Raw genomic sequence first — 26207 nt, 5'->3', positions numbered from 1 at the left:
TTAGTTTTGATCGTTTTTAATTGTATATGATGTATTTTAACTTTTAATTTTCCCTGTAAACCGCCCTGAGTCCTACGGGAATAGGGCGGTATATAAATTTAAATATAAATAAATAAATAAATAGAGGTCAGCAGAGCATTTCCACGGTATTTGTGAATACTAATTTGTGTCCCTTCTCTATTGTTTTAGATCTTCAAGAGGGGGGACCTCCCCCTCCTCCCCCTCCCCCTCCACCCCCTCCCCCTGAAATTCCTCTTAACATCCCACCTCCCCCTCCTCTTCCACAAGTGCCAGCCCCTTCTGATTCTCAAACAAGAGAAGACAGAAGCAGCGCCTTGCCATCCGGTAAGACTGGAGGATTGAAGCTGGGAAACCACTCAGTGCTACTATTGAGATAGCAGCCAGCTATCATCTGCAATATATTTATTTCCCGGTGAAGACGACAACAGAAGAACTGAAGAAGAAGAAGAACTGGCTGTGTGATTTTGTTCAATAGTTTTGTAGGAATTATCAGAACTGTAGTATAGTTACATTGCAAATGTTCAAAATGCTGCAGATACATGAACTAGTTAATTGTATTTACAGTCATTCTATAAGAGATATCACTGATATTCCTTTCCTATTACATTATGAATGGAAAAGAGAGGGAGATGTGTGAAAGACTGAGATTCAAACCAATAGCTTTTTGATTCCTGGCTAACCCCTAATTAGCCAGCGCATTATATCAGGTTTTGTTAGTTGCAGTGAAAGTTAGGTGGCATCACTTTCCTGGAAAAAGCACTAAAAAGGTGGAAATTTCTGCAACAGATCAAGGTCCATCTAGAGTAGCTTCTCTTTCTGCACAGCCAGCTGGTGCTAGCTAAGAAAACCACAAGGTGTATAAGCAACTCCTTATGTTTCCATCTGACATTTGATAGGCTGGAGACACATAAGCCATCAGAATATGCAGGTTCCGTTCTGCTATCAGGGCTAACAAGCACTAGTTTAGCTTTCCCAAAACTTTTATGCCTTCCATATGTTGATTGCCAGATCCTACATCCCCAGGAACAATTGCTAATAATTATGCTGGCTGTTACTTATGAAAGCTGGAGGTCCCGCAGAAAGAGAGGACATTTACATGAGAACATTGCATTAAGAGAATTGAGTATAATGTTCACTGGGTGGTGAACATTATACTATGTGTAGAAAATCCCAGGAGATAGGTTTTTCCAGAGCAGGCATTAGAGACCAACTAAAACACTCAAGAAGAAAAGAAAAAACGTTGAGAAAATAGACAATGGCTTGATGAAAGATGAGGGCTCACAGAATCAAACTACAAATTCAAACCTTTGAATTATGACCACAGTTGAGCCCAAAATTTCTGTTGATAAGCAAGACATTTGCTAAGTGAGTTTTGCCCCATGTTACGACCTTCCTTGCCACAGTTGTGAAGTGAATCACGGCAGTTGTTAAGTTAATAACACGGTTGTTAAGTGAATCTGGCTTCCCCATTGACTTGGCTTGTCAGAAGGTCACAAGAGGTGATCCCTTGACCCTGGGACGCTGCAACCGTCATGAAGATGAACCAAGATTCAGGTGTCCAAACTTTGATCACATGACCATGGGGATGATGCCATGGTCATGTGAAAAAAAGGGTCACGGTTCACTTTTTTCAGGGCCGTTGTAATTCTGAACGGTCACTAAATGAGTGGTTGTCAGTCAAGGACTATCCGTATAAAACCCTAAAAGCCAAAGGGCAGATTTTAGGGGAAAGGCATCTTCTGTCTGTAGCCATCAGCACCTAAGGGTATGGCAATGAATTTCCTTTTCTGCAGCTGCTGTTCAAGGAGCACCAAAGGAAGTTGTGAACCCATCAAATGGCCGGGCCACTCTTATGGAATCCATCCGCCGAGCTGGTGGCGTTGGGAAGGCCAAGCTCCGTAATGTCAAAGAGAGGAAACTAGAAAAGAAAAAGCAGAAGGAGAAGGAGCAAGGTATCCTCTGTCCTTCCACCCTTCCACTCTATAGGCCACCTTTCTGACTGCATGCTCCCGGTGAATCAAACATTGAAACATTTATCAGACATTGGAATGGTAGTTAACATGATACATTACACCCTGTATTCAGAGTTCACCCATAAAAAGAGCCTTGGTGGAGCAGTGGGCTGATGCCTCCTTAAGTAACACCAGCTGCCTGCAATTAGTGCAGGTTCGCATCCCACCAGGCTCAAGGTTGACTCAGCCTTCCATCCTTCCGAGGTAGGTAAAATGAGGACCCAGATTGTTGGGGGCAATAAGCTGACTTTGTAATAATGCCACTTGGGGTGTGTGTGAAAGCCCTAACAAGCAGGCATATACATAGAATGAAGGCTACTGCTAAGCTTGTAAGCCGCCCTGAGTCTTTGGAGAAGGGCGGGATATAAATGTAATAAAAAAAAAAATGAGGACCCAGATTGTTGGGGGCAATAAGCTGACTTTGTAATAATGCCGCTTGGGGGTGTGTATGAAAGCCCTAATAAGCAGGCATATACATAGAATGAAGGCTACTGCTAAGCTTGTAAGCCGCCCTGAGTCTTCGGAGAAGGGCGGGATATAAATGGAATTAAAATAAATAAATAATAATAATAATTTGACTCTGGGCATGCATTACTGTATGGCAGACAAATCTGTGGCCTTCAAAGGGTTATTAAACTCCCAATTCCTTCAATTCCTCCCACGATCAGAGATGATGGATCCCACACTCTGGATAATACCTGGAAGGTGATGGGTTCCACAGCATTTAATCACAGGTTAATTCTTAGAGGCAAAAACACACAAAGTTTATTTTCATTTAGATTTACCAAATTAGACTGACCAAACTAACGCGATGTGAAGATAGATATCCAAATTATGGGTTCAAGGGGATTTTTTTAAAATTTATTTGTATAAGACAAACCTATCTAAAGAATGATAATTACTAGTTTCTATACCAAACTCACTTTTTTTAGTAGGAAAAATAAGTTTGGCAAATATATTGAGAAGCATGAAAGCTGTAGGAAATGAGCTCTTTCTTGCAAAAGTTATTTGGCTTTTTTATAGAACAATCTTTGGTTTTCTTGATTCAACTTGAACATCTGTTTACCTTATTTTTATTCATTTAATCCATTGCATTTATTTACTAAAAATATTTATTTAACCATTTTGTATAGCCACCCATTTCAGCAAGTGACAAAGAATAGCAAATACATTCAAAAAAATAAAAACAATTACAATCATAAATGCATAATTAAAATGATAGGAAATAATACAGTCCACAAAGCTAAGACAGATATAAGATACTATGTGTAAGGGCTCCAGTCCTAAGTCTTTAGGGCAGGGGTGGGGAATGATGGCCCTTTTATGATTTGTGGACTTCGACTCCCAGAATTCCTGAGCCAGCACAGGCCTTGCCAACCAGCATTCCTTAGTCAATGGGACTCTGGCATGCTTATCCTGCTGGATTAAATTGGACAACTAGACACAACTACGACAAAGGTTCAGGTCTAGTTAGCACAGCTGTGAAATTTATGCTCATTTGGTACCCTTTATATCCTGGGTCTCCATTGTCATATCTAGCAGCACCACTGTTGTACTATTTGGAGCCAGGCTCCCTGCATCAGCTGAAGAGTTACGCTGTGGTAAAATGGGCAGCCAATTAGATAGATAGATAGATAGATAGATAGATAGATAGATAGATAGATAGATAGATAGATAGATGATAGATAGATAGATAGATAGATAGATAGATAGATAGATAGATAGATAGATAGATAGATAGATAGATAATAAAGAGCCATAGGTGAGCTGACAAGTGGCACGTTTGCCCTCTCTGGTTTCACAGACCATCCAGTTTGATAATCCTTCTATAAGGTAGTCTCCAGTCTTCTGTGCACATTCTACCAAACCATTAGAGAATAATAATACTACAGAAAAAAGGTCATGATTGGGTATTAGGTTTTTTAAAACCCGGATGCTATGATGAAATCAATAGCATAGGCCCCACACTCACCCCAACATGTAATTGGTTTTTACAACTCTTGAGTAAGGTGATTAAATCAAATGTAATGATCATTGGTCTAGAGGAGATGGTGGGGAGCATCCCCCCGGAAACTATTTTATGAGAATGCCTGTGACATTTTCTCTCAGTGCAGCTAATATCTGAACTGACTGGGATAACAATCCTATGTGAAGTCTTCAAGTGTATGCATTTACCCGCAGATTCATTTTCTCCCATTTGCTGACTTCTGTGTGGGATTTCTCTTTTTCTGTTTCCTCCAGTGGGATCTACTGGGCAAGGTGGAGACCTAATGTCAGATCTCTTCAACAAATTAGTCCTCCGGCGCAAAGGTAAGGAAGCTTCTTGTAGTTTCTCTCCAGGGTTGCCCTGGGGAAAGCTAAGGCTTCCTATTAGCAGAAAACAGTTTTCTTTTCACTGTAACTAGGATTCAAAGCCAAGTTAGTGATTTCTTACAGGATTTTTCCAATGCTTTTAAAACTAAAAACTATCCATGTTTGAGACAGAGAGGATCAAGACAGAGCTCCATTGACGAAAAAGACTAATAAGTTCCATTCACATAACACACTTAACCTCTTTTGAATGAACCCATTTTCTGGGTTTGCCCATTTAAACTATTACCTAAATAAGAGGGATGAATTAACACATTGTAACATACAAGGGACGCGGTGGCTCAATGGGTTAGGACGCTGAGCCTGTCGATCAGAAGGTCGGCAGTTTGGCGGGTTGAATCCCGAGTGCCGCGTGACAGAGTGAGCGCCTGTTACTCGTCCCAGCTTCTGCCAACCTAGCAGTTTGAAAGCACGTAAAAATGCAAGTAGAAAAATAGGGACCACTACGGTGGGAAGGTAACAGCGTTCCGTGCGCCTTTCGCGTCTAGTCATGCTGGCCACATGACGGACAAGCGCTGGCTCTTCGGCTTTGAAACGGAGATGAGCACCGGCCCCTAGAGTCAGAAACGACTAGCACGCATGTGCGGGGGAACCTTTACCTTTAACATACAAAACTAAACACACACATAAAATAAAAGCTGACAGTAAACAAGCTAATCATGTGTGGCTGCATCTCTAGGTGTTTAACGGATGTGGTTAGCCTGGTTAAGGGAACAATGCTGTAGAGAAAAAATAGCAGATATTGATGAATTCCACACAAGGAAGGCTGAAAGGCTTGAGGACAGGTAGTCCTCAACTTACAATCATAATCGAGCATAAAATTTCCGTTGGTAAGCAAGAGAGCTAAGGGAATTTTGCCCCATTTGGTGACCTTTCTTGCCACAGCTATTAAGTGAATCAGTGCAGTGGTTAAGTTAGTGACACGGTTGGGTTCCCTTTTCTCTTTGCTTGTCAGAAGATCGCAAAAGGGGATCACATGACCTCTGGATACTGCAACCGTCATAAATATGAGTCAGTTGCCAAGCACATGACCATGGGGCTGTGTGAAAAGCAGTCACAAATCTGTTTTTTTCATTGCCCTTGTAGCTTCAAATGGTCACTAAACAAAGGGTTGTAAGTCAAGGACTACCTGTATTACATATATAGAATCAAACAAAATAAATCTTCCCTAGGTTTTAACCCAAGTAAGATTATGAGGCCTGTAATGTGGAAAAACTGTGACTACCCAAGACTTTGTTGAACTGTATGTCCCAGAATCTCTCAGTTTTGGCCCGGCAGATTGGAGCCACTGGGACTGAAAATTCAGCAATCAAAAGACTCACGGCAGTATTCTCTCCTTAAGCTTTTCACAATAGGATTATGGTTTTTATTGAAATGTCCACTACTTTGAATCCAAAGCAAGAAAATAGTAGACATAAGCATGCACATGCTAGAGCTTTCCTTTTTTGCTCCATAATCCCAGGAAAGTCAACATTTGTTAAGCAGGCAGTGACAAAATACAAGGTGATTTGTATTGTTTAGTTAATGGTTTAAATGGAATAAAGAGGGTACGCTCTTGGCACTTTATTTTATTTAAGAAAATTTATATTGCTGCCCAGTCACTCAAATTACTCTGAGCTGCTCACAAAAAGAAACTAATAGACAAACAATTAAAACAACCTACACACACACACAGCTTCTTCAGTTCCAACTGATTTATGTATACCTGTCATACAAATCCAGGAAAAGATGCAGCTTAAGGAGGCATTGGTGTGGCGGGGGGGGGGGGCGAGGTGTACTCAGAGATTCTGGAACTTTTTGGTTTTTGGATTCAAAGCACTGCACTTAAGCTTCCATGTGTGTTAGGAGTTTCCTCCTTAGCAGCTTTTACATCTTACTGCCATTGTGGTGTTTTTTTTTGTGTGATTTGTCTCTCTTGGTGCAAAATTCTGAGTAAATTAAGAGATGTGTTTCTGCCTTGGTTCTCCTTGCTTGGGCTAGCACTTCCCCATCTTTGTCACTTAGATCTTGTTACATATTTTATGTTATATGTTATGAATATATCACAAATATAAGTTATGAATATAGAGGGCCTGTGATACAACTATAGTTAGCCTTTACATGAACTCACTGGGTAACTCACATTGCTGGAATGTGTGTACTACTGATAAGGAAAGATTCTGAGTGCCTGCATGATTTATTGTTGGTGACACCAGGTAGAACATTATTGGGCGTTAAGGAGTGTAGTGGATTGCGCTTTTCATGGAGTCTTGGAACAGAAAGTAAGAATATAAAGTTCCTGGCGTGATTGGGGCAAGATGTACCATACGCATGGATTCTGAGTAAGAAGTTGAGTATAGAGAAGACTGGAATTAACCCAAACCCCAAAGTTTAAGATGATTCTTGTTGGAGCAAGGGACAGCCCACTTGCCAGCCCACTCTAACACAGCCTGATCGCCTGTGTTGAGTGTGTGAGTATTGTGTGAATGAGTAGCCTAGTTGGGCAGCAATATTTACAGCAACCTGTTGAGCCTCGTTGGGCATAGTAACCTGAATAGCCTTGTTGGGCCGTTGAGTAGCCTTGTTGGACATAACTTATTGTAGTAAGATAAATTTGAAATTAGACAAGTATACATACAAAGGAACTAATTAAGTTTAATTGCACACTTGCCTTGCTTTTTGTCCAAATAACACAAGAATAAAAGAAGTATTGGAAAACTTCACTTTGAGTGCCTCGAACTCAATTTTATGACAATGTCAGGCCTGCCATGTTCCATTTTGTCTTCTCTCCTGCAGGCATCTCGGGCAAAGGACCAGCAGCTGGTGGAGACAGCAATGCGCCCAACGTGCCAGCTGGGGCCTTTGGCCGCATCTCAGACACCATCCCACCCCTGCCACCTCCACAACAGCCAGCTGGAGAAGAGGAAGAAGATGACTGGGAGTCCTAGATGGCACTTCAGAAGGCAACATATGGAGGCTTAACAGAGGCGCATCTTGTTGTTTGACATTTCCATCTTTTTGAGAAAGCTTAACAGTCCATATTGCCATTTTGCCATCCAATCCAGAACAGCAATGTGAACTTAATTACACACTTAGAAGAATCTGCTACTGTGTAATTTGTGTTCAAGGATGAGAGCCAGTTTCCACCTTAGAAAAGCCTCCATGGTCGAACATGGCATGTGAAAAAGTTTATAGGCATTTTGGCATCTGCAGCAAGACTCAGATACTGCTGGGAACTGGGAGGTTTCAAAGGGTGCCCAGCTACTGCTGGGAACAGCTTCTATTTTCTTTCAACACTCATATCCTTTTCAGCTCTCTAAAGAAGGACGTTTGCCTGTTTGGTGCAATTATTGTATATAAATAAGCATTTATTCAACTACATACTTTGTATGCCCTAAATGAAAACCTGAAAGAAGCCTGTTTTCGCATCTGCGTGCAATAAGAATCCATTTCAGGGGACAAAACTGGAATCAAAAGTGATGCATTGTTAGCTTGCATATAGGAAAATGTATTAACCTCCTTCAAACAAGCACACTTTGCTTTAACCTCCTTGTCCCGTCTTCTTACTTTCAATTATTCATTGTGGAAGATAGCATTTGTTTTCAGCATCAGGATGGAAACTCAGTGTGTTAAGATAATACTAAGCAGTTCATTTGTTCTGGCTATCTTTGCACATCGGCAGAAATATTTCTCAGGGTATCCACCTAAGTGAGATTTCTGGGCAATTATAACCATGTTATAATACCGCTCTGGTTTGCGAATACTGCCAGTGAACTGTGTGTCCCCTTCTATCTCATGCAAATAAGCTAAAAATAATAATATAAAAGCAAGTATTTAAAAGAAGGAAAGGACTGGATAATGTAGCTGTGCAGCAATTCAAAGATTAAAAAAAGATGCATTGAAGCTTTCTCTTTTCCTAGAACATGCTTTGGTCTTTGGTCTAAATTAGCGTTTCTCAACCTCAGTAAGTTCAACTCACAGAATTCCCCACTCCGCACATCTTAAAGCTTACTGGGGATGAGAAACACTGCTTTAAAGTATTGTAGATGTGTATCTACCCACAGTTTTTCAGTCTCCTTTTGCCTCTGCATCTGAAACGTGGCCCAGCCCTATTAGATGAAGTTTTTAAAATCAGCTTTTTAGCAGCTCCTCCCAAAGCTAACTTTGATCAATAACAGTAAACCTATCTAAAAGTAGTTAACAAACTGAAAGCAAAAATTCCTTGGGTGAAGGGATTAATGAAAGTGTAGTGCGGTGGCTCAGTGGGTTAGGACGCTGAGCCTGTCGATCAGAAGGTCGGCAGTTTGGCGGGTCGAATCCCAAGTGCCACGTAACAGAGTGAGCGCCTGTTACTCGTCCCAGCTTCTGCCAACCTAGCAGTTCGAAAGCACGTAAAAATGCAAGTAGAAAAATAGGGGCCACTACAGTGGGAAGGTAACAGCGTACCGTGCGCCTTTGGCGTCTAGTCATGCCGGCCGCATGACCACGGAGACGTCCTCGGACAAGCGCTGGCTCTTCGGCTTTGAAACGAAGATGAGCACCAGCCCCTAGAGTCGGAAACGACTAGCACACATGTGCAGGGGGAACCTTTACCTTTGTGCTTCAAAAGCTAACGGGATCCCTACACCACTAGTTTTCCTGCCCAATACACTATATAGCAATGTTTCTCAATTTTGAGAAACTATATAGCACTGTTTCTCAATCACCGCTATGGCAGCGTTTCTCAATTTTGACCATTCAACTCTTAAAATTCTCCAGCTAGCAGCCTTGCTGGCTGGGGAATTCTGGGAGTTGAAGGCCATGCATCTTGCAATGGCCAAAATTGAGAAACGCTGCCAGAGCGGATGTTTTCCTTTTACTTTGTAGTGAGCCCCGTTTTGATGCTGGCAGGAAGAAAGAGAAAACTGAAATGTCTCATGGTTCAGTAAAAATGAGAACCTGGAGTCTATAACCAATTATATCCCACACACAGATTTTAGCAATGATGACTGCTGGTGGCACGGAATACATTTTGAAATTGAAATAGCTGTTTCTAAGTGAAATTCATTCAGAATGGTTGGAACAAGCTAATTTAAGCTTGAAATAACCACTTCAAGCTCTGGTCCAATGTCAAAATGTTTGCACATCCTTATTCACCACCTGCCTTGAACTTTGAACAGCATATATTATAATCTTTAAAGTCCAAGAGGCACTCGTGTTCAGAATGAAATAGGGGGAAAACAATGTTTTTATCCAAAGCTTTTCAGCGGAGAACTCAATTCTACCATAAACAGAAGAAAGCACCCCTTTTCCAACCTTAATTTAGTTTCGCATGGTGAGTTCAGAAAAACTATTTTAGAGACTGGAAGAAAAACACACTCAAAATTAAGATCACACAATCAAAGGTATAACGCATTTAAATACACAGGAGACATTTTGCACAGGCGGAGGTAGCAGCTTTGAATAGATGTCTTGGTCCTCACAAAGAGACAGACTTGGAATTGGATTTCTTTTCCCAGTGGAACTGCAAGACAGAAATTAGGAATTAGATGAGGCACATAGTGACGACAGTCAATAGAAATAATAATGAGCACATTTCAACAGCAGGAAAATAAATCTTAAGAGAGTCTAGCTTTAATTGATCGATGCCTGGATTCTCTAGGATGGTATCACTTCATAGGAATTTACAAATGGAGTCTAATTTGGGACTTACTTTTCTTAGCGCTGCAAAAGCCGGTCCAAACCTATCCTTGATTAGGGTTCTGCTTTTAATCCATTGAGGAAGTTTGTTGAGAACAGCTGGACGAGTGTATCTGTGATCTAAAAGCACAATACTGGCAAAGTCCTTTTGATGCCGAATTGCTCTTCCTATAAAAAACAAACCGTCTTATTTAATCCATTTATGTGGCCACCCAACTTGTCCTTGTCACCCTGAATGGCTAACATAGGATTAAATTCAATACAAAATGAGAAGTCACTGAGCGCTGGCAAACAGCAGTATTTCTCAACCTTGACAACTTGAAGACGGTCTTCAGCACCCAGAATTCTCCAGCCAGCATAGCTGCCTAGGGAATTCTGGGAACTGAAGTCTATACAACTTCCATTTGCCAGGATTGAGGAACACTGTGCTAGAATTTCCAGGAAAATCTTCTCTTCCCTTCCAAAGACACCCAAGCTTGGAGCAAGAATGAGATTGACATACAAATATTTCCTCCCTCAAGATGACTAGGGACGACCTTCAGCCACCTGTCTGTTCTTCAGACATGTGAACTTCAGCTCTCAAAATTTCCCAGCCAGAATAACTCTTGAGAATTCTGGAAGTTGAAATCTATGCATGTGGAAGGCTCTCAGGTTGCAGAAAGCTGTTAAACTGAAACAGCTCTGTGAGCTATTCCTTAATAAAATAAATTTTGATCTAAGGACTCGATATTTTATACTGATAACCTTACTGGTATATCTTTTACCAAACTTAGCAAAACGGGAACCTAGATTATGAACGTATGAAACTAGGAGAAAGTGGCAGAGATTCCTCCTAATATCTTCTCACAAACTGCTCTCTCTAGCATTTTGGCAAGTCGGTTAAAAATGCCTCCTCACAGCTCAATTCCAAAGGGCACTTTCATATCCAATCCGAAGATCCATCTTGCCCATAGCAGTTGTCCATAATCAGAAGCAGAGGTCTTTCTGCTCTCATGTTGCTCAAGCATTGCACAGGAATGAATCTAGGATCCTCTTATGTGCAAACCATGACCTAAACCATCACTTGCCATTATACTTCATTACAGTCATGGTGATGAGCCAACTTTGCACAAAAGCTTGTATGAAAAATGTACTTACAGTACTACTGCATCGTAAACATGTGACTGAAAAGACCACCCATTCCTAATTTCTCTGCTGCCTTATCAAAACTTCCCTGATCAGTTGCTTGGGAGTGATCACATGTTTAAAACTGACAATGAGATAAGCAGGTCCCATCTGACCAAACACAAAACTCTTGATTGCCAGAGGGGTATTTTAAGCACCAACTGCCTCCTTACCTATTGATTGGTTGACTGCTTTCATGCATAGATTTTCAATGAGCAAATTTCCTGGAGATTGGCCTGCAGACTTTGGCTAGAGAAAACCAAGACAAGTGGGATATATGAGTGGGGATAGAAGCTAAGGTATTTTTTTATTTTTATTTTATTTGTGTCCTATATTATTTTTGCAAATAACTTATCAAACACACCTTCCTCCAATTTTCCCCACAACAACCACCTTGTGAGGTGGGTTGGGGTGAGAGAGAATGACTGGCCCAAAGTCACCCAGTTGGCTTTCATGGCTAAAGCAGGACTTGAATTCACAGTCTCCTACTTTCTAACCTGGTGCCTTAACCAGCAGACCAAACTGACTCTCAAGAATACTCATCTCAAGTCACCAAATAATCCAGCCATCCCCTACAAATGATGCCACTATTATTATTTATTTGATTTAAACCCTAGCTTTCTAGCCAAAAAATACTGAAGTGCTCCAACATAGATTACATAGAAGTTCCTTAATTCTATTCAAGGATAGGTGTGACATAGCATATTTAGAGTAGATAAATCCAGTCTTAGTAACTGCTACCCCAAGGAAGTCCTCAACTTACAACCGTAATTGAGCCCCAAATTTCTGTTGCTAAGTGAGACAGTTGTTAAATGAGTTTTGCCCCATTTTACGTTTTTTGCCACAGTTAAGTGAATCGCTGAACTTAAGTAACATGGTTGTTAAGTGAATCTGGCTAGCCCACTAACTTTGCCTGTCAGAAGGTTGCAAAAGGGGATCGCATGATCCTGGGACAATGCCACCGTCATAAATATGAGTCAGTTGCCAAGTGCCTTCATTGATCATATGACCACAATGCTGCGACAAGCCGCCAGTGTGAAACACGGTCGTAAGTCACATTTTTACGTGCCGTTGTAACTTAGGTCACTAAATGAAATGTTGTAAGTTGAGGACTGCCTGTAGCTGTGTTGGAGACAATCATTTGGTGCAATTATCTAGTCCAGGGGTCTGCAACCTTGACAACTTTAAGACTTGTGGACTTCAGCTATAGCTGGCTGAGGAATTCTGAGAGCTGAAGTCCACAAGTCTTAAAGTTGTCAAGGTTGCAGACCTCTGATCTAGTCAGATGACTTTCCCAGCTCCAATGGTTACATGGCCAGGCACGGCAATCTACAACTCTACCTTTGCTAGTTGCAAGCAGTGCAGAATTTATAGCAACAGGAGGTAACCAAGTAAAGTAAATGGAGAAGCTGAGACATGTTTAGACCCCTGACCAGCAAAACAGAAATGCCTTTGAGACAGGGAAGCAGTCACACTCTTTGGTGACTGTCGTTTGTGACTGCAGCCTTTTTCCAAAGAAACGAACAGTCAGCGTTCTCATTAAGGACAAGTTCTTCCATCTGTAACGAATGATCTCTCTTACCTCATTTAGTGATAAATTAGCCACATCTGCATTAAGGTCAGAGGAGGGCTGCGCATAGCTGTATCAACTCCCAACAGTTTCAGCTACGGCAAGCCCCGCACGAGGCCTAAAGCCTGATGCCGAGTCTGTTACTACTCACTCTCTTGGGACTTGCCATACAGGCAGTCCTTGACTTACGACCACAATTGAGTCCAAGATTTCCACTGCGAAGCAAGACTGTTGTTAATGAGTTGCACCCCATCTTATGACCTTTTTTTGCCAGAGTCGTTAAGCAAATCACTGCAGTTAAATGAATCGTGCAGTTGCTAAGCAAATCAGGCTTCCCCTATTGATTTTTTGTTTGTTGGAAGCCAGTTGCGAAGGTTACAAATGGTGATCACGTGACACACACCCCCAGGACAGTGAAACAGTCATTAAGTACATGCCAGTTGCCAACCGCCCGAATTTTGGTCGTAAGTGCGAAAAACGGTCATTGGTCACTCCTTTCAGTGACTGTTTTAACTTCAGTCACTAAATGAATGGTTGTAAAATCTAGGAGTACTTGTAGTTAAATGCCATCTCAGTTAACCTAAGAATGAGAACTAATTGCTGCTTCTCTCACTTATGAAAAGCATTTGTAAGCAGAACAAATAGCAGTAGCAGTTAAACGTATATACTACTCATAGTGCTTTTCAGCCCTCTCTAAGCGGTTTAGAGTCAGCCTCTTGCCCTCAACAATCTGGGTCCTCATTTGACTGACCTCGGAAGGACGGAAGGCTGAGTCAACCTTGGGCCCGGTGAGACTCTAAATGCCAAACGACTGGCAGCTGGCAGCCAGCAGAAGTAGCCTGCAGTGCTGCATTCTAACCACTGTGCCACCGGGGCTCTGTGCAAACGTTCTAAGTTGCATGACTACAATGAGAGAGGGGAAAAAAGCACAGCAGACCACTATGTAGAAATTGTGTACGTTGACCAAAAACACCCCATACGAATAGTGTAAGTTCAGTGTTCCTAAACTTTGATATCTTTAAGATGAGCACACTTCAACTCCCAGCATTCCCCAGCCAGCACATGCTGGCTAGGGGATGCTGGGAGTTGAAGCCTACTAATCTTAAAGTGGCCAAGATTGGGAAACAGTGCCGTAGATCAAGCTAAGAGGAAAACACTGGACCTTTTACCATGGTTTTATCCAGGTAAGCCATTTTCTCCCGAAGTTCTGGAGATTTTATGTTGGGGTAGGGCATGCCCACCATAATTACACACCTGGGAAAAGAGAAAATGGGGAATAGTAGTAAGAAACACATAAGTCACCCAGAACCATCTCTTTAACTTGTGTAATAATCCTGCAGTGCCAAACAGACTCTTTCAATCTAAGGGGTTCTTTTGCTCCATGTAATTTTAGTTTATTACAAGTTTTACATAAAGATACACAAAAATTAGAAAGAAAAGAAATGCAAAAACCCAATCAGACAAATTTACAATCCAAGCATGTCACATATAAAGCAATATCCAGTGTATAAAGCTTTCTTTAAACTAAAGAAAAGAAACAAAAAATACACTGTTCTGGCAAAGTAAGGTGAAAACCTATGCCAAGGAGAAACATACTACACCATTTTTTGATTAGCAGGTAAAATTGCCTTTTCAAAAACAGATTACAATTTCAATCTAAGGCCCCTGCAGTGGATAGGCTGGTATATGGAGTGCATTCAAGTTAGCCTAATGTTTTTACCCTTGGAATCTTAAACAGCAATTTGAGGGAGCTTTAAGTAAAATGGGGGGAAAGAAGCAATTTAGGAATAATATTCTGCATACAAATTGGCCTCCTACAGGCATGGTTTATGGTACAAGGCCTGTGCCTCTTTCTGGATCTATTGCATTATTTGATGGAGAAGAGGCCTGTTTTATTTTGGATTCATTTGTATGAAGAAATGGCTTTGTCTCTGAAAGCGTGGCTAGGCATTGCAATTTACAAAACCCTCCCATCTAGTTGCCTTCACAACCTGCTTGTGACAACATGGGGCAGCTGATTTACAGCAGTTTCTTTCTGCCATTCAGCATGTCAAGCTGTATAGCTGCCCACTAAGGCAGGTGCAGAGAGCAGGGTGTGAAGAATAACTCTTGATGTTAAAAATGAAAAATTGGAACATATATGAAACAACAAATTTGCCTTAAAGAAGAAACTGACAGCTTTGCCCACTTGTCATACAAGCTTCTCTCTCTCTCATCCTAATACCTTCTATTTTGGCCTTCAGTCTGTTGCACAATGGGGAATATGTCTCATTAAAGTCAAATATTCTGTGCTAAAAGCTAAAGCCAGAAATCAGCATTTGAATGGCCCTTCCAAAAATTAAGGCTTCAGTTTGTATTAGCTCAAACTAAGCATGCTGCCCTTATCAGTATTTTATAATTCTCTAGATTCTAAATAGCCGTTAGAAGAAAATATTCCAGTTAATAATTCCACTCCCACCATCACCCCAGGGAGTCATTTTTACCTTCCGAGATCATCCGAAAAATTGATTCCTTCGCTCATTTTCCCACCGACTACTGAAAACAGCAGTGCTCCTGTCATGGGGCCATCTGCTAGGTTGCAGCGCTGTGTCAAAGGAAGTCCACAATGCATGGTTAAAAGCTGGAGTACCTCTAAAATCAGGTTAGTACCTCTTCCCAATAATTTCAAAATCTTCTGTTTCATACCTTGATACACTTGGCATATTCTGCCAAGACCTGCTCCACTTGATTAGCTTTCTTGGGTTCCTGAAATATCTGTAAATGGCATCATGCATTCATTACATGAAGAACATCATTCACACCATATGAATAGTAAGATCTTAGGAGCTGTAAAGCTTTGTGGCTTTTCTACAGACCAAACTGAAAAACGATGACATTGGCTTCACCTCCAGTAAAACCTTGATTTAAATTAGTGTTTCTTAAACCTGGCAACTTTAAGATGTGTGGACTTCCAACCCACCCACCCCAGAATTCCTCAGTCAGGAGAATTCTGGAAATTTATTTATTTATTATTGGGACTTATATGCCACCCTATCTCCCGAAGGACTCAGGGCGGCTAACAACAATAACATACAATAAATACAGAAGTTAAGATAAAATTAAAATTAAAGGCCCCTGTACAATAAATTAAAATTAAAATAAATTAAAAATTAGAGTTAAAAAATTAAAAACATAATTAAGATCCCTGTTAGTCCAGGTCAGTCAGGTTAAAAAGGAGTGTTTTGAGGCCGCGGCGAAAGGACTGGAGATCTGGGGCCATCCAAAGCTCAGGGGGGAGCTGGTTCCATAGGGCTGGCGCTCCCACAGAGAAGACTCTCCCCCTGGGGGCCACCAGCCGACATTGTCTAGCCGACGGTACCGAGGAGGCCTTCTCTGTGTGAGCGTATTGGGCGATGGGAATTCGTTCCCGGCAGCAGAATTGAAGTCCGCACATCTTAAAGTTGCCAAATCTGAAGAACACTGACCTAAAGGATCCCCATTTAGCAAATTTTGAATACAGTGGACAGAATTTCCATCCAGACATCCCTCTAAATGTCTATGGAGATTCTCAGTCATCCAGGTCATGGTTGTCCCAAAGGGAATTTTTCAAGAGGCAATTGGACTTTCTTGTTTTTCTCTGAAGACGTTTCGCTTCTCAAAAGAAGCTTCTTGGGGAAGCATTTGGGAATTAACGGACACTGAGGAGTAACGGATGACGTATGCTCCCCATTTCTCTAGGTTTACTAAGTAATGGGCGGCATGCCATCAATACCTGTGGCTGGGAAACCACAATGGAAAAGCATGATTGCCATGCTGTCCATCTTGTGAGCTTCCTAAATGTATCTAGCTGGCCACATGAAGACACAGGATGCTCCTTGAGGAGCCATTGGCCAGATCTAGCTGGGTTCATCTTACAACTTTAACCATATTATCACAGACAAGCCCACGTTGCAGATCACTAAGAGACTAAAAGATTCTCCAGGCTCCCAGTTATTGTGGTACTTGGCACAACTGGTGTGCCTACAAAAGAAGAAATGGAAATTGCTGGATTAGGTTTTCCAGTTTACAGAATGCTGGTTTTCAATTTCTAAAGAATAACCCTGAGGGTAAGATAAAGATAAAGACTCTCTTAAGTCAGTCTTGACTTGCTGGTGTAAGTTCATTAGAATTTCTTAGAAATCTATGAGAATAGTAACCTTCCTGGATGCTTTTCAACTTCCCAGTCTAGCCTACAGCCCAGCGATTTCTTCCATCCAAAGACTAACTATATCTGACCCTGCTTCCCTTTTTCTAATCAGTCAAGGTTGGCTTGGTGGTGTCCCCGGCCAAATTTCAGATTGGCTTGTACAGTTCTTCCCCTCTCCTACACAAATAAGCCGTAACTCGCTTAGCTTTGGGAAATGATGAAGCAATATTTAATCTTTATGGTTCAGGTATAACAATCAGCCATCCAGCAAGTATCGTGGATAGGTTAACAGCTAAGGATTGCCTCTCCTCACTTCACTGTGCAGGCAGCAGGATTAGTATGAGGCAGAAGAGCAAAGGAGAGGAATCAGCCAATAATTGTGCAATGTTTGATTTCACCAGCCGCATTGGGCTGAAGAATTACCTTTTTCTTAGTAGCCAGCCGGTTAAGCAATCCTGTCTTTTCCCAGTGCAAGTATACCTGGTTTTCATAGTCATAGGAAGGGAAGAAGCACACCACACCTCCCGGGACAATGTTGCACAAGTTTGAAAGAATCCGCCCTGTCTCCTCTATCTGAAAAATGGAGGGGGGAAAAAACAATTTCTATCTTTAGCCATGAAAGAATTTTTTTTTTCTATCGAAGGCTGTGTTCTCTTTGAGAACACAACTTCCTTCCTGGGGTGAAATGGGCTGGGCTGGGCTGGGAGTTCATGAACCCAAAGGCTGTACACTTATGCTTAGAAAGAATCAGTTGGGGGATACAGGGGTAGGCAAATCTGAAGAAAGCAGCTCCAGAATCTGATGTTACAGGATATCCTACACTTTCTAACACTGTCTTTCTTCTCTTTTTCTGCTTGATTCCTTCTTTCCCATAATTACAGGCTGCTAGGAAGGAGCAGACATCTCCTCTACTCAAGAGGTCTGTGCTGATCTCTTTCAGAAGGTTTTTGAAATTAATCCTAAGAAAAGGTGGCCTGCCTTGCTTCAAAGCTCCAACTGTCAAAACAAAGATGAGAGATCCTGTATAGTACTCCTGGTCTTATGACCAAAATTGGGATTGGAATTTCAGCTGCTAAATGACGCAGTCTTATTATGCAAGTTGTCACATGACCAGGCTCATGTTTACAAGGATTTCTATCACAGTCACTACAGTAAGTGAATCCAACTTTCCCAATTGAATTGGCTTGTCAGAATTTTGCTGGGAAGGTTGCAAATAACTGGAAAACACTGCAGCCATCATAAATGTGAGCCAGTTGCTAAGCATCTGAATTGTGATCATGTCTCATACACACACACACACACCCATAGTGATGCAGCAGTCATAATTTTGACATCATGTTGTAAATCACTTTTTCTGAGGTCATAACTTCTAACTGTCATTAAACAGATGATCATAAGTCAAGGACAACTTGGTATTATCTCTAATTTCCCAATCCACACTACACAACACCCGATTCCCTCTTAATGACCTTTCCCACTTGTGAGCATCTATGCTTCAATACTCTAGCGATGGCAACCCGCGGCTCTGGAGCCACATGCGGCTCTTTCAGCCTTCTCCTGCGGCTCCTAGTTTGCAAAGAGAGAGAGAGAGACTTGTGCTTCCTCTCTCTCTCTCTCTCTCTCTCTCTCTCTCTCTCTCTCTCTGTGTGTGTGTGTGTGTGTGTGTGTGTGCATGTGTGTAAAACTCATGCTGTTCTCCAAGAAGGTGACAAGCTTATTGGGCGGGACTCCTGCTTTTGCTGCGTCTCCACAGGAAGCAGCAGCTCTCAAGGGCAGGAGTGCCAGCCCAATAAGAATCTATCAGCTTGTCCAAGAACAGCGTGAAGCCAGCTTGCCAGGTGAGCAGACAATCGGAGGGGGTGGGAGAGGGAGGGAGAGAAAGAGAGGGGCAGGGAGGGAGGGAGAGAAGAGAGAGAGAACTCATGCACAGCAGCTTTTGCGGCTCCCAGTGCTTTTTTTCCTGTGGGAAACGGGTCCAAGTGGCTCTTTGAGTATTTAAGGTCACCGACCCCTGGTCTAATCAAATGACAGAAACCAAGCAGGAAGGGCCTAGGCCAGTGATGGCAAACCTTTTAGAGACCGAGTGCCCAAACTGCAACCCAAAACCCACTTATGTATCTTTGGGTGCCTGGTGGGTGTGGCCAATTGGGTGGGTGTGGCCCATTGAGTGGGCATGGCCCCTTGGGTGGGCGTGGCTGCGGTGGTAACAGCAGACTGGGTGGGATTAAAAAGTTCAATCAATCAATTCCAGCTTTGCGAGATCTTTTTTTTTCCCCACGAGAAGTTGAAATTGATTGATTGATTCAACCTTTTTTGTTTTTGCACACAGCAGTGGAGGCCTAAAGCCTTAGCTGAAGGCCTAAGACTGGGGCAACAGTGTGTGTGCCCAGAGAGAGGGCTCTGTGTGCCACCTGTGGCACACGTGCCATAGGTTCGCCACCACGGGCCCAGGCAATAGCAAAGGGACAATCCAGATATGGTCACCCAGTGAACTCAAGCTATGAAACTCCATTGCCTGAAGAAGCAACGAAGTGTAAAGAAAAATCACTGACCAACTGAGGCAAGCCTCTTTTTTCGTAAGTAAATTCCAGCAGCTGATTGGATGGACCACTGCAGAGGATGATGGGTAAAATGTTGTCAGGGGGAATCACATGACCTGATAACACAAGAATCAAAGGAAGAAATGAAGAAGCTGCTGTTCTGTTTAAGAAGCTGAAAAGCTAAACTTCCTGGCTCTTGTACAACTAACCAGATACTCAACCATAACGACTGAACAAATATGGTCCCATGAGATCAGCTTGTTTCTTCTTCTGAGCAACACTCAGTGCAATTTGAAACTGCAAGGGCATAGGGAATAGCCTTAAATGACAGAAGGGAGACGCACTAGCAAGACAATGGTCAAATAGGCAGGACTTGAGCCAAGGCCAAGAATATACCTTGAGAAAACATCTCAGACAAGCCCCCCCTCCCCCCGCTAGTTCACAGGAAAATAAAGTGAGGGAAGGGGAAAGCGCATTCAGATTTGCAAACTTCTGTCCTACAGTCATTACAATGAAAATAGTCCTGACCTCTTTGGCGTTAATTTCTTAGTCTGGTATATGTTGAATAAAAACTTTCACAGCATCTAGTTAACCTGCACTTAATACATCCAATATTGTCCTCCATTTTGAAAGTTTGACCATGCCAACATCATCAACTTCAAGCAAGAATCAAGTGATCTGGGGTTACCGCCGCTCCCCAAGACTCACCACAGGAAAATTCCTCGATTCTGTCAGCATCAACGCCGGCACCCAAAAGCAGCTGTTCCCGGAAATCAGCCACCTGCAAGGCAGAAAGTGAAAATCATTCTTTAGAAGGCTTAAACAGGATCCAAATTCTCCCCTTGTAACCTCAGATCTGTAGCAAGAGAATCAACTTTGTTTTTCTGGGGACCCCATAACATGCCGACATATGCCAGGCCTGACTATTTGGACCTTTAACTCAACATTACTCATCCTATTTGGTATTAGAAGCTTCTCAGGTAGAAAGTCCTTTGCAGTCTGAATCTCAAAGCTAGAAGTACCATTTCAAGTATACTTGAGAGGTTCTGCACATAACAGAACTGCTCTTACCACTGGCTAAGATCCTTTCCCAAGCCTACCTCGGTGTAAGATGCAGAGGAAGAAAATTGACTCCATCTCTTTTCTGCCATTTATTCACAAAGAGAAAATAAACTTCATTCACTAGCCTTCCCCCTCCAAGAAGACCCCTTGCTTTAAGCACCACAAATTAAGGGCAGTACCATCACTAGATGCTTTCATTTTACTTCAGTACAGTAATAACTTTACAGCTACTTCTCCGCTATCCGAACCACCCCGGTTGAAATTTTCATAGACATCGGTTTCAAACAGGGTTGTACAAAAATGCAAGCAAAAATTTAATTTAATTTAATTTAATTTAATAACATTTATATACCGCCCTTCTCCCTGAGGACTCAGGGCGGTTCACAGGGCAGAATAAAATAGTGAATACAAACATTAAAAAAGATTAAACAAATTGCCCTAATTAAAACAGCATAAATACAATACTAAAAACCCCCAGAAAAGTTTAAAAAAAAAAAAAAACAAAAATAAAATAACCCCAACACTCCCCCTCAGGCTAGGCCGGCTTGTACAAACAGAAATGTCTTAAGATCGCGACGAAAGGAGCGAAGATCGGGCGCCATCCGGAGCTCAACCGGTAGCTGATTCCACAGCTCCGGAGCGCCCACAGAGAAGGATCTCCCCCTGGGGGCCACCAATCGACATTCTCTGATCGGTGGCACCCTGAGGAGGCCCTCTCTGTGGGAACGCACAGGGCACAGGGAGCTTGATGCCGGCAGCAGATGTTCCCTGAGGTACTCCGGCCCCATGCCATGGAGTGCTTTAAATACCGTTACCAGTACCTTGAATCTCACCCGGAAGACAACTGGCAACCAATGCAGCTCACGGAGCAGAGGCGTAACGTGGGAGTATCGGGAGACTCCCAACACCACTCTCGCGGCTGCATTCTGTACCAGTTGGAGCTTCCGAGTAGTCCTCAAGGGCAGCCCCATGTAGAGAGCGTTGCAGTAGTCCAGACGAGAGGACACGAGCGCATGAGTGACCGTGCATAAATCGTCCCGGCTAAGATAGGGCCGCAACTGACGCACCAGGCGAACCTGTGCGAAGGCCCCCCTAGTCACGGCTCCTATATGGTCTTCCAAAGTGAGCCGTGAATCTAGGAGGACCCCCAAGTTGCGAGCCCTATCTACGGGGGGTAATAGTTCACCCCCCATAACTAGAGATGGAATGTCCGAATAAACCCGGGACGAAGGTATGCAAAGCCACTCAGTCTTGTCGGGGTTGAGCTGGAGTCTGTTCCTCCCCATCCAGACCCGAACCGCCTCCAGGCAACGGGACATCACGTTGAGGGCATCACTGGGGTGGTTTGGGGTCGAAAAGAAAAGTTGGGTATCATCAGCGTACTGATGGTACCCAACTCCAAAGCCACGAATGATCTCACCCAGCGGCTTCATGTAGATGTTGAACAGGAGAGGCGAGAGGACCGACCCCTGAGGAACTCCACAAATGAGAGACCTCGCGGTCGACCTCTGCCCCCCTGCCAACACCGACTGCGAACGTCCCAAGAGATAGGAGGAGAACCACTGTAAAACTGTGCCTCCCACTCCCAATCCCCTGAGACGCCGCAGCAAGATACCATGGTCGATGGTATCGAAAGCCGCCGAGAGGTCTAATAGGACTAGGACAGAGGAGTGCCCCCTGTCCCGAGCCCTCCAGAGATCATTCACCAGCGCGACCAATGCCGTCTCCGTGCTGTACCCGGGCCTGAAACCCGATTGGTACGGGTCTAGATAATCCGCTTCATCCAGGACCAAAGGGAGCTGATGCGCCACCACACTCTCAACAACCTTCGCAAGAAAGCGAAGGTTGGAGACAGGACGAAAGTTGTTCAATACAGCCGGGTCCAGGGCAGGCTTCTTGAGGAGAGGCCTCACCACCGCCTCCTTCAAGACGGCGGGGAAGATACCCTCACTCAAAGAGGCCGATATAACTGCCTGGAACCAGCTGCGTGTCCTCTCCCGGGCTGCATAAACCAGCCAGGAAGGGCACGGGTCCAGTAAACATGTGGTGGTGCTCAGCCTCCCCATGATCCTGTCCACTTCCTCCGGAGTTACAGAATCAAACTCCTCCCAGATGATATCGACAAGACCACCCGTGTCCTGATCGTCAGACTCTGCCCAGTCAGAGTCCAAACCGGTCCGAATCCGAGCGATTTTGTCCGACAGATGTTGGTTAAACTCCTCGGCACGTCCCTGCAAGGGATCCTCCCTCACCTCCTGATTTAGGAGGGAGCGAGTCACCCTAAACAGGGCGGCCGGGCGATTATCTGCGGACGCAATAAGGGTGGCGAAGTGGTTAGACCTCGCCTCCCTAATTGCAGCGAGATAAGACCTAATATTTACAGATAAATTCTACAGGCACAGAAAGGTGCCTTTGATAAAGTCAGGCTGAGTCAGTTTAATCAGAGCTGCATGTAGCAGTGATTAACACTGGAACCTACTGGAACAGCATTTTTGCAACCAAGCTATGGATGTGTCCCACAGTGTCAAATATGCCATCAGGGACAGAAAACCTCTAGAGTTCCATGCCTGAGAGCTGAACTCAAAAATATCTCTTACATAAGAGACACAATCTTTTCCACACACATGCAGGTAGTCTTCACTTAGTAACCACAACTAGGACTATGTTGTGTTGGGCTAAAATACACGGCAGTCCTATGACTGAGGGATGCCGCAATGATTGTGAATGTGACGGCTGGTCACAAAGTTATTTTTTTAGTACTGTCATACTTTCACATGGTTGCTGCATGAGGCAGTCAGCAAGTGAGGACTACCGACTGCCTCAGACAGCAAACATTTGAAGTTATGATAGTGCTAAAAAATAACATTGTGACCAGTCATGGTTCTGTCATGGTTCCGATAGATGAGACCAGTAGAAATGAGAACTCTGAGGCATTTCGTTTTCCTCAAAGAACAATTTTAATGGCTACATAATATCAGCACGAACAAAGGTGAAACCAAGACTGAAAGTCCCCCCCACACACACAAAAGTTACAAAGTAGAAGTTGAACTCCCCACCCCCAAGTGTGTCATAAATCACAATCCCCAATTAACGGTAGCTCCAGCTCACCAAAGACTTAGACGGCTTGACTTTGGTTCCCACAAGAAAGTTATTGTTATGACTAGACTAAAAGAATGCATCTCCCCCTCCCATTGCTGTGGCAACCGAAAAACAAAGAAAGATGGCTGCAGCCAGAGTCGTTTTGAAGGTTTGACAATCGCATTCACAATCATTGCGGCATCCCTCAGTCATATGATTGCCACGTTTTAGTCCATACATACAGAGCTCACTAAAGTACATTAGAAATGCCCGTTACAGGGGTTGCTTTAAATCAGAGAAGGCAACCGGGGAGGGGGGAGGAAGTCTCAGTGAATGTTCAAACTACCGGGGGAGGGGGGGGGAAAGGAATGGAAGGGAGGAACCATGTTGTGTGGTGTTTCTCAAAGGCCACTTGACCAGATCCTGCCTCCTGAATTTATTTCTTGATAAGCTACCATGTTTGTGGGATAATAGTACTGATTGATTTCATGTGGTTAACAAACCAAAGTGAGTCTGGGATTTTTGTGAATAAACCCAAAAAAAGGACAGCAAATATTCAAGTTGATCTCACTTCCCACATTACTTCCCTGACAAAAGTTGGTTTACAGAAAGACGGTACCTCTCTCTCTCTCTCTCTCTCTATTCAGTGAAAAAAAGATTGCTGGCTAAAGGATAAACCACCCAAGTTCATGATACAACCTGAATTTTCATGGCCAACAAATCACTGGATCTGTATGCTAAGAGTTACTCTTTATAACCTTTCCTCTAGGCCACCACCCAGATGCCACCAGACTCAAGCCTAAATGTCAGTAGTCTAGCGTGATGGAAACTGCCACTAACCTGTTACTAAAATCCTGTTTCTTTATGGGAAAACTAAACTGTTTATTATTTAATGCAAAAAGGACATTTCTAGGGGAAAACAGCAGGCATATTGAAGAAATAGACCAAGAAGCTCAACCTCCAAAATCAATGTTTCTCAACTTTGGGAATTTTAAGATGGGTAGACATCAACTCCCAGAATTCTCCAGCCAGCCTTGTTGGTCAGGGAATTCTGGGAATTGAAGACCACCCACCTTAAAGTTCCCAAGGTTGTTCTGCTCGTTGGAAGTTGGCTGTGAGGCACATATATAGCAATGTATGTGACTATGGCTGTAAACACTATGATAGGCTTGCCAGGTGTGCTAAACACAAAATGGTGTCAAGGAGAAGGTGCAGAATGAGCCAAAAACTCAATCATTTGCTATTTAAAAGTGGTTACCCATCACCCAAGTGAAGTAAGAAGATGTCCGATTCATTCCTCACCGGCTGCATGGTGCCCCCAGCGATGACCACAGCCCGACATTCTTTCAGCACTGTGGCAAAATGCACAGCTGGATTGAGCAAAAGGAACTTGAGGCTGCTCTGGGTTAAAGTACCTAGAAAAATCAGTACATTCAGAGAATTGGCAAATAAACAATTAAAAACATGGAGGGGGGGCTTTCCACTCCATCCCACCTCACCCCTGGCCTTGCTACTGTCAATTTGCAGGGTACTTCAAATTAAACAGTCAAAATGTTCTTAAAGAAAGATGACAACAAATGCAACTGCTGTTGGTTCCCATGGGTTAATATGGTAACATAACTTGATTAACTTATGACAATACTTAATAAAGTAGTTTAGTAAGTAGCGATAAATCCCATCCCCTCCTTAATCTTGCCACAATCCCAGGATCCAAAATGAATTAGGTGCTGTAATTTAGCAATGCCTGGAGAATAACATTTCCACGACTCAAATTGCAATCAAATTGTTTAGGTATGTGCTCCTATGAAAAAAAGCATAAAACATTTACATAAAAATGTTTTTTTTGTTTGTTTTCAGACGTTTCCTTCAAGAAAGGCACCTGAGGAGATACAGATAGACCTCACATAATGACTGCCCTGTTTAGCAACTGTTCAAATCACAATAGTTCTGAGAAAAATACTTGGTGAGGTGGATGGGCAGTTTTCTAAATAAATAAAAATAAATACACTTTACAACCAGTCCTCCCATTTATGACAACTCTAGCATCCCATGGTCACATAATTGCTATCTATGTGCTTCACAGCCAACTTCCAACAGAGTCAATAGAGAAGTCAGCAGTAAAATCACAAGCACAGTCCCATGATTTCTCACTTAACAACCTCTAGTGACTTGCTTAATGACCAAATGGGAAGCAATGTTGTGAGCCTGTTGCAATCATGCAAAAGATTATTTAGTGACCCTGTTGCTTAGTGATGGAGTTGTCAATCCCAATTGTGGTTGCTGTGTGGTGGCACAGTGGTCAGAATGCAATATTGCAGGCTAACTCCCTGCCCACTGCCAAGAGTTCGATCCTGACAGACTCAAGGTGCACTTAGACTTCCAGCTTTCCAAGGTCAGTAAAATGAGGACCCAGATTGTGCGGAGCAATATGTTGACTCTGTAAACTGCTTCATAAGCAGTTGACTCTGTAAAACTGCTTCATAAGCAGTATGAAGCGGTATATAAGTCTAAGCGCTATTGCCACTTGTAATAGAATTATCTTTAAATAATTAAATGTATATAGATGT

General features: G+C 42.9%; 2 protein-coding genes across 3 annotated transcripts in view; one reads left to right on the top strand and one right to left on the bottom strand.

Moving 5' to 3' along the window:
• The window catches only part of WASHC1 (WASH complex subunit 1), a 62817-nt gene extending 54303 nt beyond the window's left edge, over positions 1-8514 (top strand). The window contains exons 7-10 of one of the 2 annotated variants that reach the window (XM_083366816.1): positions 190-345; positions 1815-1973; positions 4275-4343; positions 7179-8514. In XM_083366816.1, coding sequence (XP_083222942.1) covers positions 190-345; positions 1815-1973; positions 4275-4343; positions 7179-7330 — 536 coding nt within the window. In that variant the 3' untranslated portion in view covers positions 7331-8514. The remainder of the gene's footprint in view (positions 1-189; positions 346-1814; positions 1974-4274; positions 4344-7178) is intronic. The other variant, XM_083366815.1, reaches the window with a different exon arrangement.
• Positions 8515-9766: 1252 nt separating this feature from the next.
• Positions 9767-26207, bottom strand: part of DDX11 (DEAD/H-box helicase 11) — a 38050-nt gene continuing 21609 nt past the window's right edge. Inside the window, exons 17-26 of the mRNA XM_083366811.1 lie at positions 24943-25055; positions 20209-20281; positions 19513-19616; positions 17384-17533; positions 15481-15549; positions 15279-15379; positions 13965-14049; positions 11399-11474; positions 10075-10229; positions 9767-9885 (exon numbers count right to left, since the gene is read on the bottom strand). Coding sequence (XP_083222937.1) covers positions 9841-9885; positions 10075-10229; positions 11399-11474; positions 13965-14049; positions 15279-15379; positions 15481-15549; positions 17384-17533; positions 19513-19616; positions 20209-20281; positions 24943-25055 — 971 coding nt within the window. The 3' untranslated portion in view covers positions 9767-9840. The remainder of the gene's footprint in view (positions 9886-10074; positions 10230-11398; positions 11475-13964; positions 14050-15278; positions 15380-15480; positions 15550-17383; positions 17534-19512; positions 19617-20208; positions 20282-24942; positions 25056-26207) is intronic.

The sequence above is a fragment of the Vipera ursinii genome (assembly GCF_947247035.1).
Source record: "Vipera ursinii genome assembly, chromosome: 6".
Taxonomy (NCBI): Eukaryota; Metazoa; Chordata; class Lepidosauria; order Squamata; family Viperidae; genus Vipera; species Vipera ursinii.
This window is presented reverse-complemented; position numbering and strand designations above follow the sequence as displayed.